The following is a 19937-nucleotide window of genomic DNA, read 5'->3' on the forward strand; positions in this document are numbered from 1 at the left end:
TACATTCTTTAGAAAGAGAAAAGGGTGAAATGGACACATGTGCTCCTTTGTAAGCAGGATCAGGACTCAGCTCCTGCCTCCCATTGCAGCTACATCTATGGGCAGACAGATCAAGACAGCAACAGGGCCATCATGTTCCTTAATATGGCTTATACTGAACATGCACTGATCCTTCAGTGGATGGAACAATGTGTTCAAAGGAGCACAGAAGACCAAATGTGACTCCCAATGTAACAAGTAATCATGAAGCCTTCTTTAATTAAGTAGGCTTAAGTGGAAGGAAAGGGCAGCAAAGGATCTTCCTCCTGGCTTTTTAGGTCCCAAATACAGTATGTCAGAGACTGAGACTTGTGCACATGCTACAGAGGAAAAAAAGGAACATATTTTCATTGACTAGAACCTTAAAAAAAAAGAGCAAAAACTTTCTTAAATAAACAAATGTTGAGGATGAAAGTAGAATCAAAATATTTTTCATTTCCTAAACACATTTTTTCCCATGCTATGGAAATTAACCATGATAAAGACACTCAACACCTAAAAACAGCAGATTGGAAGTGTTCTAAAGTCAGACAAATAGCTTCAATAATTATGTCAGAAGTGAGCGTAACACAAAAGCAAAATTATAAAAGCCCTCCCTTAATCTCTATTCAGAGCTCTTTTATATAATATTATGTTTTGTATCCATTTGGGGATATACTTTTCTTTTTTCTTACTTTCCTTTCTCATTATATTCATTAAAAGCAAAGATATTCTCCCCTCTGTAAAATGTAGTAAACATACAGTTTGTCTTTTTAAATACAGTTGTCAGATTTCAAAGAGTAAATGGATAGGAGATCTACTCTAGAAGTCTTTAAGGTATAGAGTCTGTTAGAAATAATGTATGCACATGAACAATTGTGTATGGGGGGATGGGAGGAGTTGTATAGAATCTTACATGCAACATTTTATTTTTAAAATAAGCTACAAAGGATATTTAAAACATATACTTTAAATTGCACTGCAATGCTGACTCCTTGGAAGTAGTAGTTTCATGCTGTGTGCTACTAACTATACAAATGTTTTTTAATTAGCGGATTGTGATGAGAAAAACTATGAACTTCATAACAAGAAAACTTTTTTCCCCCTACTAATGGGATATTTTACTTCTTCAGAGCACTGACAAATGAACACAAAGAAAAATAGAAAAAAGATGAAGCAATCATTTAGGGAGCATGATGACAGTTTTACATTCTCGTTTGGCAATGAAGAATTTATAAATTTGTATTTGTGCTCACGTGTATGCGAGAGAGAGAAAAAAAAAGAATGAAAAAAGAAAAGAGAGTGAGACAGATACTGACCAAATTGCAATTTGGTTTGCAGAATTATTCTAATTCCACAGGGTCAAGATCAGCAACATTTTCAATATAAAAGTCCACATGGCTAAACTGAACAATAAGAGGAGATTTGACTGAGAAAATATTTGGGGGGAAGTCTAATGGGACATACAAATCTAGAAAGCTGGTCAGACCGGATAGCAAGATTGATATGAAAACAAACCAAAAGAAAATCCCACAACAAGGCAGTATAGGATAGGGAAACTGGCTGGCTGAGCAAGAGATGGGGAATCTCTCAGCCAATTCTCATAAATGGAGCAGTCATATGTTGGTGAGATTATGGGATGCTACATTGCACCTAATGACAAAATTATTTATACAGCGTCAGAACATCATCCAAACCCCAAGAAGTGCACACAGCTGGTAATGATATAAGGCTAGTGAGCTGGGTAGTAATGGAATGCTGCCTCTAGCCAAGTTCAAAAACCAAGCAGAGAACTTTCACAGTATACTAGTTTGAAGATAATTTGGGAATGGCAGGTATTGAGCATCCTCGACAGAGAATGTTACTTGTGTATTCATCAGTCTACCCTATGAATAAAGAAAGCATCTTATGTAGTTCCTTATTTGTATTTTAAGGAAAAGCCTCAAAAGATGAAAATTCAAATGACCTGTAACTTCTAAAACTGAAAACTATAGGGAAATGTGCTGAGGAAAAAATGAGAACATCACAGATTTACAGAACTAGAAAGGCTTTCGTCCTCCAGACACCAGCAATATTCAAGAACTGCAATATTTCTCAAGACCAGGAGAAGTACCATATTCACTTCTAATAGTAAAACCTAGTAATATAGTCTTAATCAAGAGATACTTGGGTTTAAATAAATTAGTTCAATTTTCCTTCTTCAGGTAGAAATTAAGATAGAAAAGTGGTTTAGAGCAGAGGCTTATAAAGAGCAAACTATATATGGCCTTTGCAGGTAGCCAGACTTGAGCTCAAACCACACATTCACCACCAACTAGGTGTGAAACCCAGTGATTCTGTAAGCCTTGATTTTCTTCTCTGTAATACTAGGATGATAATATCTAGCTTTTAGGACCATGGAATGCCTACCATAAGGAAAGCATTCAATGTTAGTTATTATTATTTAATGCCACTAATTCGTTCTGGTTATTTTAGAGATAAAAAATGATATCCTACATAAGCCCTAACAATACCTCACCTGCCTACAAATCTTAAAACATCACTTACTTTTATATCTCAACCATGATACACACTAATAAAAGGTGTTTTCATGATTAAAATAGTATAAAATTATTCAGAAAGGTATATTTTAATTAAAGTTTAATAACAGTAGCTATATTTATAATTGTAATATTAAATTATTGAGAAAGTTATATATTTATCAAGAGGCAAAAATTCAAAACAAGATATAACTGTCAAGGAAAGGAAAACTTAAATTACTAATTTTGTTTTTTGATGTTGAGGATCAAACCCAGGGCCTTATGCATGCTAGGCAAATGCTCTTAAACTCAGCTAAATCCCCAGACTTAATTTACTAATTTATAAGTGAGAATTGTTTGAGAAACTACCACCTTCTTTTTAAATTAAACCATATCCACTACCCATATTCATTAGAGCTAGCTATAAAGAAACAAACACACGTAAGTAATTCATACCATCTAAAAACGATCATTTTCCCAGCATTGGATTCAATGTTTCACAGTGAATATGTCATTCAAGGGGAAAAAATATCAATTTTGATTAGCAAAATACCTCAGTCATGGTACCATTAAGGAAAACAATAACTCATAACAGAGTATAAACAATGAAATATCACTTTAAGCTTTAATTTCACTTTATGCAATACTTATCAGCTTGAATTTTCACTTGATTTATTTTCTATCCACTATTTGCTTTCCCCCTCCATGGACATTAAGAAAAGATTATTTGGGGGAAGCAATGAAACAAAAAATCTTAAAAAGAAGACACTGGATCTCATTAAACCCAAGTTTGGAAGAAGGGACAATGGCATAGGGACAGTAAATCAACACAGTCCAAGGACCCAACCCTTGCCTTATTGATGTTTAATGATTATAGATTCATTCATATGTTCTATTCATATTGAGTGACGTTTTTAAACATAAGATTTTCTAAGAAATTGTCCATTCTAAGTTTTAAATGTATTAGCATAAAAGTATTCAAAGTATTTCCCATCTTTATTGATCTGTCCTATATCTGTAGTTATATTCTTTTTTCTTCCAAAAAGTGTGTGTCTTTAAAAACACTGTATCTGTAGTTATATTCTTTTTTTTTTCTTCCAAAAATTATGTGTCTTTAAAAACAATCAATCATGCCTGTGGTCTATCTACTTTGTGATTTCAAAGTAACTAATTTTGAGTTTGTTCATCTCCCTTATATATTTGCTTTCAATTTCACTATCTTCCTCTCTTTTCCTTATTGTTTCATTCCCAAACTACTGCTAGACCAACTAAGAGAGGATCTTTCCTGGGCTACAGTTTTGAAGTATCCTGCATATCCGGTTATAAAATAAATATATATATATAATTTTTAGTATTATCCCAGATAAAAAATATTAAAAAGAAATTATTAAAGATGATATAAATGTGTCTGTCACTCTGTATGCAGTACACATTGTGATATGCAGTATCACATTTCCTGATAAAAGGTGAGGATCATTCATGCAGGGCTGCTCCCAGCCTTCTGCATATGGGAGAGAGCAGCTGCTCCCTAAGGCAAAGAGCTGCTGATAACAGCAACAAGCATTACACCTGGGCCAAGGAAAGGTCCAAGGAGCATAGGTGGGACACTGACTGCTTCCATCACACTCCTCCCCAGGCAACTATTTTTATTCCTTTCCAGTATACTCTCTTCTGTTTGTTCCTACACCTCTCTTTCTTCATACCAAGGACAGTACATAACACTGTTCTACACCTTACCTTTTTTTCACTTAATATGTCTTGAACAGCCTTCTGAAAAATGATACACAAAGCTTCTTTTAGATAGGTATAAGAAGTTTGGTTGTGCTATTAGGATAATGACCATGGATAAAAATTATGTACTGGGGCTGGGATTGTGGCTCAGTGGTAGCGCGCTCGCCTAGCATGGGCAAGGCCCTGGGTTCAATCCTCAGCACCACATTAAAAAAAATTTAATTAATTCAAAGACATTGTATCCAACTACAACTAAAAAAATTATGTACTATATATTTTAATAAATAAGAGGTAAAGGATTCTAAGTGCTTTCATCATAAAGAAATTATCAATGTTGAGGAAATAAGTATGGTTAACCTGACTTATGTAATATTTATACACATAATTTTTATTTTTTATATAAATACATAATGTGTTTATATAAAAAATAAAAAATGTACAATCTTTATTTTTCATATTAAATAAGGAAAAACAAAACACATGATAGTCATGAAAGAAAAATACATGAAACCACAATTACAGTTAGAGATTTCAGTACTCCTCTCTCAATTAAAGGAAGGGTCACAGAGTTATATTTTGTGAAGAATTTCTACATGTTTTAGAGGCAAAGTTCTTCAAGTGACTTGGTAGTGATATTATGCAAAACTGAAGTCTAGTCCACCTCTTTCCAGGCTTCTGTCAGCCATTATAGAGACAATCCTGATGTTTTGTTCTTATGCTTGAACTTCATGATTACAGACATTACAACTGCAGTCAACTGCAGGAAAGAGGAGGTGGCGCTCCCTTTTAAAAGCAAAATTAAAAAGAATGAAAGAAAACACTTTGCTTAAAGAACACCCAGAGGTCATCCATCCACTTAACACTAATTTGCCATAACTTGGGGTCTGACCAACCCTAGTTGCAAGAACATCAGAGAAATTTTGCCAAAGACAAATGAAATTATCACAACCAATTGGGCTCAATCATGCTTCATTCCCAAGGGCTGGATACTTAGCCACCCCAAAGAAAACTGGCATTCTATTGACAAGAAAGAAAAAAATATTAAAAATGTTAAGTGGACAATGACCTGTATCTTCCACAATATCTCAGACAGAACAAAACATAATTATAGGCATACCAAAGTAAAAAAAAAAATTCAAATAAGTGATTCTTTTGGTTATCTAGAGATACTACAGAAAGAAAAATGAACTATTCTTGAAGCTTAGTCTAAGGTACACTCTAAGAAAGTGAAAAAGCTTAATCCTAATACAAATGACTCATACATTTCAAAACACAAAATTTAAGGCCTTTCCTCAAGCCCCCATCTTCAGAACCCTTCTGTGCATTTTTTAAGTTTCCAAAAAGCAATGCTTCAATAAAACCTAAGAATTACAATAATTATCAACTACTTTTAAGACAAATAACTTGTTGAGCTTTTGTAATCTATAATCAAATTGAATAGCTCTAATGTGAATCATGATGTGTTCTTTTAGTTGTTAAGACAAAATCAAATCAAAATGATTGTTTAGGCTGAATCATTTATTCTCTTAATAGTAAAATATTTCCTGTATAATAAACATAAAAATTAACAACTGCATGTACAGAAGCTGAGAAAAATAATGAACACACCTACATTAAAGAGGTTTCTCACCAGACACATTCTTATTAGTTCAGAGCAATTTGCATACTAGACAATATTGGTACTTAACTATTTTACCTTTATGAATTTTTGTGGGTTTATTTACCAAATGTACAAGAAGAATAAGTAACAAGAAAGTAAATATTTTTCATATATTTAAAAGCTTCCACTGCAATCAGATTTATCTGGCAAAAACAAAAGGTCATTCGTGTACTTCAGTCTAGGATAGAGTAAGCATAATTTTTAATCTAGTTTTAAGTTTTCAATCTGCTGCTATTTTCCCAAAAATATTCAAAAAAGTTGTTTGGTAAAGAACAGATGAATTATCTTTGGTAAAATAGAACTGTAAGTTAAATTGGTGAGGTATGTATTTGGGTGATGTCTGGTTAGATTAATACAAATAACAGCAGATTAAATGGTTGACTTTGAAAGATGACAGATACTATTGTTAGGCAGTGAGGTTACAGCTTTCAGAGAATAAAACTTTACACAATGATCTTTCAGTAATCCACCTCCCACGTAAGACTGCTTCAAAGAGTATTGAGATATTTATCCTCAAATGCTTCTGTCTTCCAAGATAGCATGAAAGCCACGTGCAAAGAAGTGCTTGCGCGTTCCCACTGTAAAGATGTCTATGATACAATAAATTAATTCTGCAGTACTGAATAATCAAAATGAAATCAAACAGCAGATAGAGAAAAGGTACATTTTAATGTTCAAATGACAGTGGAAATTTATTATTTCCAATAGTAAGGTCAAATGAAAATGTGCCAACAACTCTACTGTATTACTTGACCTTGAGTAATATAATACAATTTGTGCTACAAGAACACAATTAAATAAGATGTGAAAACAACTATAAACAGTCAGATTTTCATACAGCAATAATGTTACCATTGTCTTTACAACTTTTATATCAACACATTCATTAAAATTTCTCATACTATTAGTGAATCAACAATATTCACTTGGTGATATCAGAACATTAAATTATGTAAGCCACAATACATTTTAGATTAGAAAAATACAAAATCCTCAATATGCACTCTAATGGCACTTTTATCTTTAAAATAAAATGTGATGTGAGTACTTACTGCTATTCCAACAATCTGAACTCTCAGAGACAATGCATGGTTTTCATTCATGAAGTGAATTATTCTCTGAATCTACCAAATCACTACTAAGAACAGAAACTTACATCTAAATTACAAGCTGCTGTCTTTCTGTAGCTGATCTACATCACATGCAGCAGATGGATATGGCTACTGGAACCAAGATATCCACTGCAGCTTGCAGCATGCCCTTTGAACAACCTGTCTCTAACTACATCACTACCTGTGTGGCATTGCTCTCTCCTACCTGAAGCAACACAGCCCTACACAGTGGGGCCCAGAATGGCAAGATCATCACATCTGTAAACCAGTCAGACAATCTTCTACTATTTAACCTTAGGGAGACATGTGGGAGGGCAGAGACTAAGAGGAGAGAAATGTTTAAGGGGATTCCTTTTCTTCCTTTCTATCTGTTACCCCTACAAATGTAATTAGTAGTTCTCCTCTATCTTTTCAGTATGTTCCATAAGCCTCTTTCAAATACATCTTCCTACCTCCCACTTTCTAACAAATCACAATTCAGAATTGAGGTCTATACTACAAAATCTCCACAACCTTCAAGACTGAGTCAAATATTACCAGTTGCATAAATCCACCTTCAGTTTGTCACAGACAAAATCAATTTCTCCAACTTTCATACTCACATTGCACTTGCATATCTATGTCTATCTTAATAGTCTTTAAATCCCTAGTCACATCCATGTTTTCAACCCTGGGTCCTAGTGCAGAATAGTATAATAAACTAAACTGAAACTGTATACTCACTAAAAAAAGGCATTGGAGGTTAGTGAACAAAAACAAACAATGGCAAAAAACAACATGCCCAAGATCAACTTGCATCTCAGTTCAAAAATTGTCACCCACACCCACATATGCACACAGAATAATATCACAAGATAAAAGAGAAAAACTGTAGGTTCTAAATGAAGTCACTTTCCTAATAACCAGGTGTCCTGAGAGTGTGAGTTTATTCCACTGCTTCTCTGTCTCTAAACCTATACCAACTGTAGTCATTATAACCAATTATAGAATTGAGGAAATTTAAGATGCTGATAGAGAATCAACATCCTGAAAACAGGTACATTAAAAACAAGCTGAAGATGCCTCCTGAGCTCTGATTACCTGTAATGCTCACTGACAGGAATGTTCTGAGAGAAGTACAAAGCTGCTGTCCTTGCTCTCCAATGCCATTTCTTTGCAGGAAGGGTATAAAGAACACAGTCCTGTAGCTCTTCCTGGAGCAGATCCACCAGCTGTTTATGGGAGCCTCCATAGAATGCCTCAATGATAAGAATACTCATTGGACCATTCAAACCTTGAGAGTCAATACAAAAAAAAAAACAACATATATTTTTCAGATATATATGAAAATCCTTTAAATGTTTAAATTTTATTCTCAAAAAGAAAATACAAATAATTTAGTCATGTGTAATTTTTAAAAATATGCATCCTAAACTGGGCACAGTAGTGCTGGTGTGTAATCCCAGCTACTTGGGGTGCTGAGGCAGAAGGATTTCAAGTTTGAGGAAAACCTGGGGGAAACCTGAGGGACTTAGGGAGACCCTGTCTCAAAACAAAACAAAACAAAACAAAACAGGACTGGGGATGTAGCTCAGTGGTAGATCATCCCTGGGTTCAATCCCTACATTGAAAAACATAAAAATAATAAATAAATAATTATATGTGTATGTATATACACATACATATGTTTTTCACATATACATAAATTAAAATTAAAAACAGACATCTCAGGGGCTGGGAATGTAGATCAGTGGTAGAGTGCCTGCCTAGCAAGCACAAAGTCCTGGGGGTCGGGGGGAGGAGGAGATATCAGCTTACATAATTTAATGTTCTGATATCACAGAGTGCATATTGAGATCCCCACAGGAGGAGGAGGAGAAAAGAAATCCTATCTTTTAAAAATACATTAAGTCTTAAATTTTTGGAATCAATATTTTTATTTTTAAAAAAAGTGTCTTTATTTTTTGCTTGTTTTCCTCATATCCTCAGATTACTCTATTCCATAACCCTAAGCTTTGTGTCCTACCCCAAGAACACAAAAGCCTTCTCCTCCTGTGATCATTCACAATCCTGGTTGGTTGAGCTGTGAGCCTGACTCAGTGACCCAAGAACCTACTTGACCTGAAGCCCTTGTTTTACAGTCACTGATCTCATCCTCTAATAAAGATTTCCACTCTGAGAGCCCTTCATTTGTAAGGTCCCTCCCAGGTTGGAAATGTTCAGATTCTATGACTTTCATATTAATCCATCTTTAAATTCATCAGCTATCACTGCCCCTAATGAATCTATATTTTAAAGAAAGTCATTCATATTTGAATCTCAATTTTCCAGTATTAAAAACTTAAGGGTTAGGGTTGTGGTTTAGCTGTAGAATGCTTGCCTAGCATGTGTGAGGCCCTGGGTTCAATTCTCAGCACCGTATATAAATAATTAAAAATAAATAAATAAAGGTCTGTTGACAACTACAAAAAAAATTAAAAGAAAAAACTTTAAAAAAACTAAAGCATAAGATTTTTTGAGACACTACATATACCTTGATGATTTCCCCACTACTGTCAGTATCCCACCCCCAAAGGAATATCAAAAAGTTGAGTAAAGCTACATATCTGTTAACCATCAAGGATTCTACAAACGTCTTTATACAAGAAACCTAAGAAGGATAAAGTAGCAAAAAAAATGGGTTTATTAATAGTAAAATTTCATCACTGAGAATTTGGCTACTAAGCAATTTTTCATTTTAATAATATGATTTTTGTTAATGTGCTCAGTGAAATAATCTGTATGAATCTAAAACTTTCACATACATTTCAAATTTTATACTATTTCCTGTAAGACATAAGGCAGAAACATCATTTTGTAAATGAATATTAGATTGCTTAAAAAATATTCCAGATGTTTGAATTTTCTTTTGAATGAAGTAAATACCACTCATTGAATAGCATATTGCTTTCTTAAATAATGTTGTTCCGTAAAATTATTAGTCTCAATGACTCAATAATGCTTTTCACTAATAAAATTGTATTGCACATGCTCAGTCAAGTTGTCTACTTAAATTGTGTTTCAAAGGAAAAAGATTCAAATAGTTCTCTGAGAAATGAGTGAACTGAAAAAAAAAGCTTTTTTTCTTGAAATCTGAATACCAGTGAGCAGTTGTATTGTGTATACATGTTTGCACGTTTACACACGCATGCACGAGTATTTATTTCACTTATATGTAAAGTAAGAAACAATATTTGCCAGAGAAGGTATAAGTTTGAATTTCAGTTCCATCACTTTCTAGCTGGATGGCCTTGAACAAGTTACCTAACTTTGGAGGACTCAGTCTCATCTTCTTTAAAGTGAGTAACAATACTAATCTCAGCAGTGTGTTATACAGATAAAATCATGAATGCTTCCAAATAAAAATAAGGTATTTACTCTTTTAACAGTATAAATCACTTTTCTTAAGGAAAAAGGTAATTTTCAAATCTTCCAGCATTTTAAATTCAATAATCTTCATTTGTAGCCCCCTATCTACCAGGCATAGGTAGGAAAGGTGGATGTACACATGCATTTGAAATACACAGGGTATTGCCCTTTTCTCATCATTCACTTGTATTACAAATATGAATTTGAGATCCCCACAGGTTTATGGGTAAGAGGTAAACTCAGAGACTGAGCTATGCAAAGCTTAATTTTTTAAGGCCCATTGGAGACTTCTGCTTTAATAATGCAATGCTCAGTGAGTTCTCAAACACTGTCCAAGTTCAACAAAGTGGTAGGCATTAATCCTGCAAATGATGGAAACTTCTAGAAAGAAACTGAGGGAAGAATGAAAGAGAATTTTGAAAATTATGTCAGAAACTTAAAGACAGATAGATAAAAGGCAGTTAAACATTGTTTGCTATATTACATCACAAATATCTACTATCTAGCTTAATTTCCTCCAACCTAATCACACTAAAGTGTACATGCTCTATGTATCCTTAAAAGGTCTCTAAAAGGCTCCTGTATAAATGACCTGAGATAATATTTCACTAAGTGATGGAATGTGATATAAACCTCTCTCTAAAGAATATTTTACTCACATAACCTCAAAGAAAGCAACATCAATATTGGGGGGAAAAAACTGCTTTCTGATTCTTCACCACTCTGCCCTTTTCCATGATTAATCTACAGTATGTATTGTGACATAGATTTATTTTACAGATGTTTCTTATGGGTGTGAATCACAACTTATCTGCTAATCACCAGCCACTGTGGAGGCAGTATGTGTAGGTGCTGCTATAGATTCAAGACACTCAGTAAGCAGAACTGAGCACCAAGCATGTGGGAGGTCGAAAAACAGAAAAAAGGAAAAAAAGATTATAGCTGCAGTAGATTTCCAACCCTTTAATAGCTCAACACGAAGAGTGGAATGTACAGGTTTGAACTAGCATTTACTTGAGCATTTTTCTAGTGGCCAATGGGCGTGCCTGCATTTGGGGTATTTTTCTAGGGAGAGTAACTATGTCCTACCATCTCTGAAAACTATACTTAGTGGCTTTGATTCATGGAAATTTGTTCTGCTTGTTTTGTGGAGACAGACATATCCTGGCAATTCCCCACTTACTTCTATTGCAACTTTTGTGGCAAGAAGAAAATATATTGTTCCCTGTACTCTTCTTGAAGCACAACCTGGAACAAAGATGATTCCCATTAGATACAAACAAAAAGGGAAAAACTCATTTTTAAATAATATTCAAACCAAATATCATTACAGCACATTAAAGAGTAGTTCAAATACTTTTACTGTGCCTGAGTTTTGTTTTAGAAAACACTGGCTGAAGCAAATAGTCACGAGGTTGGAAAAAAAAATGCCCACTTTGCTGTTACAATAGAATTTGCTAAAATGTTATAGAAATATACTATTTGCCCATTTTAGCAAAACATAGATAAAACTACAGGTGGACACTCAGACACTGCGGAAGTTCATAAACACACATGCAAAGACAACATTTCTGGACCACTAGCACTAGCTAGTAAGGAAAGAGTAGAAGCAGAAAGAATAAAACCTCCAAATTTAAAGTGCTAATATCAAAGCAAGGACAGGGTCTCCTTGATGTCCAGAGGCTGTGCCCAAGTGTCTACCAAAAGATGGCAGTGAGCCTACACAGAGCCAAACACCTATGTGTAACATAGGTGCCTGAGTTCATGAACCTGTTAAAGCATTATCACAAGTATTACCACAGACCTTAAACCCTGGAACATTTAAATGGGTTAAGTTACAGAATCTGGGGTGTCAAAGGTGTGACATTTTAAAAGGAAAAAAACAGACCAAAGGGGGTGGGGGGAACATGAACACTTCTTGTATTGGAGAACAAATACCAATCAGACACTGACTTCATGACACTAAGAATATCCCGTGACATTTAAAAAAAAAAAAAAAGAGTATACGGCCACTTCACTCTTGCTCCTTAAAAAAGCAGATAAAATATTTCCAAAAAAAAAATTGTAGCAACTTTTTAAGTTTTTCTGCTTAAACAAGTAAGCTTCACTTAAAAAAAAAAAAAAAAACTCATTTCTTCAGCAAATTTTGTTCCCCAGTGGCACCAGATGAATGAAAATCTCCTATACTATTAATGCTTTATGAAAGCTTGACTCATTATCAATACTATGATTTAATGATACATGGTTTAATACTAAACATTAAATTTGGCAATATAAAATGAGTCAAACTTATATCTGAGACAGGAATTTTATACCATGTCAAATGCTATTTAAGATCACCAAATGACAAAATGATCTATTTAAGAATTATCTGACTTCCCAAAAATTTATGTTTATAATTAAAAGGGGATAAAGTGAAAAATCACAATAGCATTTCATAAAAACATTTTGACAAAAAATGAAAAAGTGCCATTAGCATCATCTCAATTAAAAACTAATATTGCATTGATAAGATAAAGAACAAAAGTTGCCTGAAACCAATGCTGTGAATATTTTTAAATTTTTATTAAAACTTTTTGTCATTATACCTGCATTTATTTTAGGCTTGACCCAATTTCTTTATTCCCTGAGCCATGATCATTTCAAGGTGAACTACATTTTTGTCTACCTCCTCTAGTAGTTACAACTGCCGTAGTAGCTGAAAAAATGTTTAACAGTATAGATAAAGGAAATTTGCAATATGTTACTGGTCTACTGAAAAAGATGTGCTAAATACAAATGTATCATGTTGTTAAAAGAAAAAACCCAAATCACTAGATATACATAATTAGTCCTCAACTCAGGTACCTACACTGTTAAAATAATTTTCCAATCTAATACCTTGTAATAATTTTAAATCAGGGGAATTATTGTATTAATATATTCCATAGACACCTTACTGCTATTAGTAGTAGGAAGGTACAGTTTCAGTGACAATGGTTTTAACAGTTTTAATCCCACACACATGAGAAATTGATTCCACAGATTACACATAGCTTGATGTCTGAAAACTTTGATCAATTGCTGAAAATACATTTTATATTTACCTGTATATACTATCTGGAAACTTAAGCCTGGCAGAGCAAAGAGCACTGTTTTAACACTAAATGGTTTAAGCTGGCAAAAGTAAAATGTGAGTAGGCTTAGGCTTTCCCAATAGGTCATCGGAGGTTTACCTGGTATTTTCTTATTTACCCTTTCTCTCCCTTCTGTTCTGCACTTCCACCCACTTATTCTAACACACCCAGGTTTTAATTAAAAAGTAACCAATAATCCAGCAGAGTAAAATAGGGCAGTGCTGAGAAAAGCTAGTATTACCTTCCAGCCCACTCACTCATTTTAATGATTCATCAGGGAAACCCCATTTGTTAAAATATACCTGATATCTCATTAAACAGCAAAAAATAAGCATGAAAAGATTTCTGCTTTAAAACATGTCACCAGTGACTCCCCTAAAACAACCTGTTAAGTTTCAGTATGAAGTAATAATACATTTTGCTAAAAACTTTCCTGAAAGTGAGTAGTACATTCAATTATCATATGAGAAAAGAAATACAGATTATAACAAAAAGTTGGTTTTTGTAAATACTTCTAAAAAATCAAGAAACAAAATTCATTCTAACCTCTAACACCACATATAATCTCTGAAACTGAAATATAATGTGACATCAAATACAGAACAATAATCTTACAAACTAAAATGATATGCACTGATAATATTCTACATAAAATGAAAGGAAGTTTGATTAATAATCAGTATGAATCCATTTTCTGAGCATTAGTCTGAATTGCAGAAAATGACTAATGGAAAGTGATCATTATTACATTATTTGATTTTGATACATACAACCTACTCTTTATTAATTCCATACTGTACTATCACATGTACTTGAATAAACATAAAATCTTAGGTACAAATTTTAAAAGATAGAGCAATCTAATATTTTATACCACTAAGCTGCTGTGGGTGTTCTATTTTTCTCAACTCTGACTTTTGTTTCCTATTGTGGCAACTAAGAACTAAGGATTTATGTATCAAAATCAAGTTTGGGGGCTGGGGTTGTGGCTCAGTGGTACAGTGCTTGCCTTGCACGTGCAAGGCCCTGGGTTCGATCCTCAGCACCACATAAAAATAAAGGTATAAAAAAAACTTTTTAAAAAATCAAGTTTGATAGGAATATGCCATACTGTTTGTGAGACAATTTAAAGCTATTTTTAACATGTTTTTCCAATTACACAAATTGTAAGGATCTCTTGAGTACATTTTTGCAAAGTTAAAATTTTACATGCATATATGACTATTTAATGTTCTCTAACAAATATGTTTATTCTTTTTTGATTTGGGACTTAACTTTTTGCTGAAAAACTATCAAGTCTATTATTCCATGGCTAAAATGGATACAAAGTATTAGTTAAAACACTCAAGTTTCAAGTGGAAATTCAACAAATGCTTACTGAGTACTTACCACATACCATCATTCAGCTGTTCTCAAATATTCATAATTTTCACAAATAATTAGATGTGTCCATATCAAAAATTCATTTCTTTACATTTTTATAAAGTTATATTCCACATTATATAGAAAATTAGGAGACTTGTGACAAGTTTAGTGGTTTAATTTCACTGACAAAATATCAACCCTTTCAACTTTTCACTGCTATTAATTTCATGAATAACTTCAAGCTATAAAAGTCACAATGAATTAGTTCTACTGAATACTAAAAATATTTCAATTTGCTGACATTTTAAAATGTGGTAGCATATTTATGAATCAATAGAATATTTTACACCAGAAAACCATCTCATCACTCAAACTATTGCATTATCCTTTTAACTACTATACAATCTGGCTCACCACACCATTCTCCAAAAGCCAACTACAGCTAATCTTTCCAAATGGAAATCCGATTATGAAATGAAATGTTCAAAAACCTTCAACATCTCCATCAACTAAGAATAATATGCAAGGCCTGATACTTGGCAGTTAAGACTCATTTTCGGACCCTCCTTTCTCTTTACTACAATCACATTTGCCCTTCTCCCACTTCAATTCCTCTTCCCCCACATCCCCAGACTACATCACAGCAATACTAAGTACCCACACTCATGCAGCTATTTAACTGTCCTGTGACTTCACGTAATTCTCTCTCTTCTGTCAGTCTTCTCTGGGTCCATCTGATGAACTTTTGATCAAATTTCTGCTCATGAATCATTATTTCTATAAAGTCTTTCCCTGAACTTCCCTTAAACACTACTTCCTCTTTACTCTGTACAGCACCATTAAATTTGTTTCACTCTGTGTCCACATCCTGCTTTCCCATGGGGCTGTGAAAATCTGGAGGATGAGGACCAAGCCACTACTTGCCTGATGGCCAGCCCAGGGTATGGCAAATAGTAGATGTCACTAGGTTTTTGTGGAGCAGACCTGAAAATCAGGAGAAAACAAGAAGCGGATTTCTTCTGCCTTAAGTAACAATGCTTTCACTTAACACAGATTCTGAGCAAGTAAGTGTTAGATAGCACTGTACCTGCTACTAACGATTGCCAATTACTCCTGAAGTCTAAACAGTATCAAGCAGCAAGTATATCTGAACACATTCTATTATGTTCTCTTTTCAGATATTAATTCATATATTTATCATTCACAGAAATCAAGATTTAATGGAAATAATGGATTTTTTCATATAGATCTGCTTTAATTTTAACCTACTGCTATAGTAGAAGCAATGATGATCAAAGAGATGGGAAAAACAACATAATCATCTGAATATTAAGTCACTGTGAGTTTCATGACCAAAGATAACACCTGTAAGATCCATGAATTTTGAAAATCACCTGTAGTTTTTTATTCTACTTAATCTATTATCATCCTACTTTAATTCTAGGAGTAGGATAAGAAGTCAGTTCCCTTCACCATCAATCTGTATATCCCATTCCACATTTAGTAATTAGTAGGCTTTTATTTAAGGGGGAAGAAAATTGCATTTTGAAATACTTCCTGCCAATAATTATTTATTTTATAAATATATGAAAAGATGAATAATGTATTTGCTTTCTCAAGATGGCATTTTGCCATTGCCTTCCAACTTCTTGATAAGGGTTGTAAACCAGATCGATGGAGGGAAAATTGGGGTGTCTAACCCATTCAGATATAGATATCCAATAAGAGAAGGCAACGTGTGTCACAGAATCATAGATGCAAAAAATACTGACACCATGGTACAACCACTTTTCTTTTACAAAAGAAGAAAGACTATCAGCATCACTCCTCCTAAGCTACAACTTTATCTTTACCCTCCAGTCCTAATAGACAGCTTTTGAAAGGATAACTGGCTTTATGGACTAGTATTAGAAAAATTATATTAAAGATACATATACCAAGAAAAGTTTGCAATAGAAGGCCCAAAACCTTCACTATTATCAACCACTAATAATGACTTCTTACTACCACTAATTACTATTTATGCTCACAGATAAAAATCAATCGATGCACAGATTCTGTCACCATGTAAATATAACAGGTGGCATCTAACTGTATTCAAAATGTCACACCTCAGTCCAAGGAAAACAGTTCGGCTAACAGCCCTGCTGAGGGTTTTAGAAACTATGCCTCTTGCCATACAAAACCATCTTTGCTAATGTGACTAGACTCTATAAAAAAAAAAAAAAATTACTCAAGGACACAGTCAAGTCTATGACCTGGAAGAAGTCAACTGGTTTAATCACTAAATTGACATTGTTTATTGCACAGAAGCATTATCTTGCTACCCAACATTGGCTTCTGTGCCAAGTCTGACTCAGTTTGTGCAGGGTAATTATAAATATATACACCAAATGAGGTTAAATAAGATGACTAACAGATTCTTAACCAGAATGGAAGTAGTCAGTCTCACTCAAACATGTTTTAAGAACTTAATCCATATTAACTAAATAAAAAGCTGTTGAGAAGTTTCTCTCTCCAAGTGGGAGGCACAGATCACATTTTCAGTTAATTTGAAAACAGAAATAGCAGTGTTACTCTAACACAAAAACATTCTCCATGTCCTATTTGAAGTGCAAGCAACCCAAGCAAACATGGGTGGCATTCCCTTGATGAGTTGAAATAAATGTCACAAAGTATAAAGTTCTGGATTCACTCACTTCCAATGAAAAATGAAAAGGACATAATCTCACAATTCAATCTGATTTATCAGTGAGGAAAAGCAACTTAAGAAAATGCAAAAATCTTAGCAGCTCAGGAGGCAAAAGAATATCAGGTAAACACTTGAGAGAGAAGAAAGAGAAATTTTCACCAAGGACTAATGGGCTAGAAATAGATATCCTTAAATGTAGACACATTTAATGTTTTAATATTCATTTTATATCAGTAAAAAAAACCCATCAGTAACAGATTTTTCAAACAGCACTAAGTAGTGTGAGGTGAAGTCAGTATTTAAATCTGTCCTTTAAGATACAAATCAATAAAACCATGTTTTAAATCTGTGTTGATTAAAGTATTTAGTGATACCTCTCTAATCTCCAAGGTTCTACATGAACATAGAAATTTATGATAAGTAGAATTAGTTAAAAGCACATTCTCTTCTATTTATTTTCTGTAGCGACGTTTTGTTCTGTCACCATATATTTTTCAATAATCTTCTGATTTGCAAATGGTTTAAGATATTTGCTGATAGCTTAAGAAATCAACACCAGACAAACTGGATGATGTCTAGAGATCTTTAATGCTAAGTTTAAAAAAGCTTGGGAACTCAGTTTAAATCAGGGCTGAGTAAACCTGAGACTAATAAATGCAGTAATGAGAGCTGTCCCACTATTTTTAAATATCACAAGAGGCATATTATTAACCACCCACTATTATAAGAAAAAGAATCAGTCTTTAATAATAGACTGAATTTTAAGGTCCTGAAGATATTTAGGACTGAGACTGATGAATAAAGGATTTATACACAGCTGTGTCAAATGTCTAGAAGGTCTACTATTCTCCAAAGTTCTGCAGGGGAAACACAGGCTTGCCCATATCATCTGACACATATTTGCACTGAATAAAAGATAAGTACCAATAGCTCAACATTTCCTGATTGGAGCAAGCACTATGACTCTAATCTATTTAGTGTCCTTGTTTGTCATTATTATCTCTTTATCAACTGGTTTTTCAAGGAGACATTCCAGTGATATAAATATTTTGTCTAATGAAGCAAAGACCCTAAAGCGTAGAATATTCTTTGCAAACTACTCAAAGCTATACTCTGCATTATCATCTCTTAAAAAGTAATTTCAAACTTTGCAAACTATGTTCATAAGAGCAAGGTTATTTAGGAGCTAGTTAATCCCTAATTCCCTTTGCATTTCTGTCCAGCATGTATGTATGTATGTATGTATGTATATTTACCGTATGTGAAACCGTAGGTTGATTAGCATTTACAGTTAACAGAATTTATAATACAGACTCCTAAAACCAGGTACACAATATCCTATATTTTCTATAATAATTGCACAATTGATCGAATAGAAATGAAGTGATCTTCCCTTCTGTCATTCCTCTTGCTCAATGCTCTAATGATCCTTTCCCTACTTTGTTTCTAAACTTTATTTGTAAGAATTAAATTTAACACATCAGATAAACTCCTTTACATTTTCACAGTGTATAACAGTTGGAGCACATTATGTTATCAGAATACTTGTATGTTACAAGAGAGCAACAGCAGGTGATGGCCAAAGTTCAGTATCTGGGAAGAAGATGAAAATAGTCTGTGAATTAAAAAATGTAGACTGAAGACTGATACTCTAGTAACACATGAGGTTAATTCTGCTTTGTCATATTAAAATGTCCTATTACAATGGAACATAATATAAAAAAAACTTAAAAACTGCATACCTTTGGATTCAACAAAGCCACTACTAAAGAGCAACCTAAAAATTTATCAAGAATCTTTAAAGAAGTCCTTGCTCCAAACTAAAATAACCAAACTATCCCACACACAAAAAAAGAGATCTCATAATTAAAGATCAAAAATCATAATGAAGAAGTTAATTTATTGGCATTGGAGAACATTATTTACACTATTGCATAACTGCAAAAAATGAATATATGGAAAATATATGATGGAATTAATATATAACCATGAGTGAGTGAGTGAGTGAGTGAGTGAGACAGAGAGAGAGAGAGAGAGCAAGTAAGAGCAAGAGTGAGCACACATGCACGAGCATAAACAGACACAAGTGGACATGAATAAATATTTGTGATAGAATTATAAGTGATTTTTGTTTTCCTCTTCATGTTTCAATCTATTCTTCACCTTGTCTTCATTGAATGTATTCAACTTCAAAACAAAATTTTTTGTTAACTTTAGGGAAGAAACTGAATTAATTGATGTAACTAACTACTGAATTTAAAGTATTCAGTATTTAAAGTTTTGAATAGAAACACAAAACTAGTGAAAGTTTTAAAGTCATGAAGTTCAAGTAAAATG

General features: G+C 33.5%; 1 protein-coding gene across 3 annotated transcripts in view; it reads right to left on the reverse strand.

The window, feature by feature from the left end:
* Qtman (queuosine-tRNA mannosyltransferase) overlaps positions 1 to 19937 on the reverse strand; it is a 361215-nt gene that overhangs the window by 248181 nt on the left and 93097 nt on the right. The window contains exons 2-3 of one of the 3 annotated variants that reach the window (XM_077802464.1): positions 11611 to 11675; positions 8121 to 8313 (exon numbers count right to left, since the gene is read on the reverse strand). The exons of 1 other annotated variant lie outside the window; for it this stretch is intronic. In XM_077802464.1, the coding sequence (XP_077658590.1) occupies positions 8121 to 8299 (179 nt within the window). In that variant the 5' untranslated portion in view covers positions 8300 to 8313; positions 11611 to 11675. The remainder of the gene's footprint in view (positions 1 to 8120; positions 8314 to 11610; positions 11676 to 19937) is intronic. One more of the 3 variants, XM_026389045.2, reaches the window with a different exon arrangement.

The sequence above is a fragment of the Urocitellus parryii genome, chromosome 1 (assembly GCF_045843805.1).
Source record: "Urocitellus parryii isolate mUroPar1 chromosome 1, mUroPar1.hap1, whole genome shotgun sequence".
Taxonomy (NCBI): domain Eukaryota; kingdom Metazoa; phylum Chordata; class Mammalia; order Rodentia; family Sciuridae; genus Urocitellus; species Urocitellus parryii.